The sequence below is a fragment of the Scomber scombrus genome, chromosome 11 (genome assembly GCF_963691925.1).
Source record: "Scomber scombrus chromosome 11, fScoSco1.1, whole genome shotgun sequence".
NCBI lineage: Eukaryota > Metazoa > Chordata > Actinopteri > Scombriformes > Scombridae > Scomber > Scomber scombrus.
The window spans coordinates 27,367,136-27,369,635 of NC_084980.1; the positions used below are offsets into that span (position 1 = coordinate 27,367,136).

Below are 2,500 nucleotides of genomic sequence, written 5' to 3' on the forward strand. Positions count from 1 at the left end.
CTTCCTTCCTTCCTTCCTTTCCTCCACCCCCCTTTCTTCCTTCCTTCTGTCCTTCCTTCCCTCCCTCCCTCCTTCTTTCCTCCCTTCCTTTCCTTCCTCCCTTCCTTCTTTCCTCCCTCCCTTCTTCTATCTTTCTTTCCTCCCCCTACCATCCTCCCTTCCTTCTTTCCTCTGTCCTTCCTCCCTTCCTCTTTTCCTTTCTCCCTCCCTCCCTCCCTCCCTCCCTCCTTCTTTCCTCCTCCTTTCCCTTCTTTCCTCCATCCTTCCATCCTTTCCTTCCTTTCCTTCCTCCTTTCCTTTCCTCCCTTCCTTTCCTCTTCCTTCCTTCCTCCCTCCTTTCCTTCCTTCTTCTTCCTTCCTCCCTCCTTTGTGGAGGGATTTTTGTGTCCTCAGATTGCTTCATTTAAATAATTTTAGAGGCTTTAAGAGCAAAAACTATCCACGATTTTACAGAAAACAAGTAAAGATGAACGTCTTGAGTAGTAAATATAACTCAATAGGCTCTTTTATCAATGGAGGGGTCTTGTGGTTGAGGACTGCTGATCTAGACCATCATGTAAGGAGATATAATTAAATAGAAATATGTGCTTTTTTTTAGGGGGTGAGCTCAGTTTTCCTACAGTCCTGAAGGCATCACCTGTATAACACTCTTAACACGACACTCCTGAAGGCAGCATTTACTGTATGTTTTTGTATCACAGATGTCTTCATTTATTCAGCTTTATGCTAATCTGTGAGCCTGTATGTGTGTGTTGGATTGCGTTATATTGCAGAAGTGTTGCGTTTATTTTGTCCACCATGTGTCCTTTTTTTTATTTAGGACACTGCCGTACTAAATTCTCAGGGGAAGAAAAAAAGCTAAATCATTAAGCACCTCTGCAAGTTTGTTCATGCCTGTGGTTCAGAAATGCACAATTATTTAGGCATGCAGTGGCTCATGAGTGCTGTGATAGGACTCGTGCAGCAGGAAGTGAAAATGGCACAGCTCTTATGTAACAGCGTGTGACAGACGTGACAGACTGAGCAGCAGGTTTTGGTTTTTTTTTGTATGTGTGACGAGCGTCTGTGTCTCCCTGCAGGATGGACTGGTTCAAACTGCAGCGCTTCGAGAAGGTCTTCAACGCTTCCTCCACCAGGATCGTCACCAAAAATGGAGTCAAGTGAGTGACGGGAGGGAGGATGTGATGCGTGAGAAGGAGATGCGGGGCAAACATGTGACCAGGCTGGGAAGGTCACGGGTTTAATCCCCTGAGTCAGTCTGATGCACCAAAATAAAATAAAACAATTGCTTTAAAAAACAAGAGGAGAAGCAGTATCAGGGATGCTGTGCTCTAAAGCTTTTTGTTATTAGGCATAAATTACAAATTACACTCCTAATTTCACAGTCTGTGGTGGTGATTAATCAGTGCTGGGGCTTAGGAACAAATGGAAGCAATGCACCGAGGATCAGCATAAAACCTCCTTCTTATCAAGTCTTTTTTTAAAATCTGCAATCAAGAATATGTCATTAATTGTCCAATATAAATCGTCTCATTAGAAGGATTTTAATTGCAGAGTCATGTTTTCAAGATCTAGACATTTATTTCCAGAAAATGACTGAAACACGTTTATTTCTAATCGAAAAACAGGTTAAAATATTCTCACTTCACTCAAAGTTTGATGACTCCAGATCAGACAGAGGTTACTGAAGATTCAAGATTCAAGATTCAAGAACTTTATTAGCCATTTGTGCTTTCACACATAGGAACTTTTGTGCGGTTTTGTTCAGAGAGTCAAGACAACATTTAAAAAGACACACAAGAAAGACACATTCATAAAGCACATACACACACTCTAGACATAAAGAAGTGCATAAAAAACACTGTGTAAAGGGAAAGTTAGAGCATTGTTGACCCCACTGCTGTTCATTCTTTCCTCCCTTCCTTCCGTCTGTCCTTCTTCCCTCCCTCCTTGATTCATTCCTTCCTTCCTTCCTTTCCTCCATCCCCCTTTCTTCCTTCCTTCCTCCCTCCCTCATTTTTTCCTTCCTTCCTCCCTTCCTTCCTTCCTTCCTTCCTTTCCTTCCTCCTTTCCTTCCTCCTTTCCTTTCCTCCCTTCCTTCCTTCCCTCCTTCCTTCCTCCCTCCTTTCCTTCCTTCTTTCCTCTGTCCTTCCTCCCTTCCTCTTTTCCTTTCTCCCTCCCTCCCTCCCTCCCTCCGTCTTTCCTCCCTCCTTCCCTTCTTTCCTCCGTCCTTCCTTCCTTTCCTTCCTCCTTTCCTTCCTCCTTTCCTTCCTCCTTTCCTTTCCTCCCTTCCTTCCTTCCCTCCCTCCTTCCTTCCTTCCTCCCTTCCTTCCTTCTTCTTTCCTTCCGTCTTCCTCCCTTCCTCCCTCCCTCCTTCCTTTCCTTCCTTCTTCTTCCATTCCTTCCTTCTTCCTCCCTTCCATCCCTTCTTCCTTCCTTCCTTCCTCACTCCTTTCCTTCCTTCTTCCTCCCTTCCTCCCTCCCTCCTTTCCTTCCTTCT

At 44.4% G+C, this 2,500-nt stretch overlaps 2 protein-coding genes across 2 annotated transcripts in view; both read left to right on the forward strand.

Annotated features, from left to right (window-relative positions):
• LOC133990084 (cathepsin Z) overlaps positions 1-1,006 on the forward strand; it is a 4,465-nt gene extending 3,459 nt beyond the window's left edge. The window contains exon 3 of the mRNA XM_062428262.1: positions 906-1,006. Coding sequence (XP_062284246.1) covers positions 906-1,006 — 101 coding nt within the window. The remainder of the gene's footprint in view (positions 1-905) is intronic.
• A 73-nt stretch (positions 1,007-1,079) lies between these two features.
• LOC133990884 (metallophosphoesterase 1-like) overlaps positions 1,080-2,500 on the forward strand; it is a gene marked incomplete at its 5' end in the record, with an annotated part of 13,173 nt that continues 11,752 nt past the window's right edge. The window contains 1 exon segment of the mRNA XM_062429301.1: positions 1,080-1,160. Within this exon segment, the coding sequence (XP_062285285.1) occupies positions 1,080-1,160 (81 nt within the window).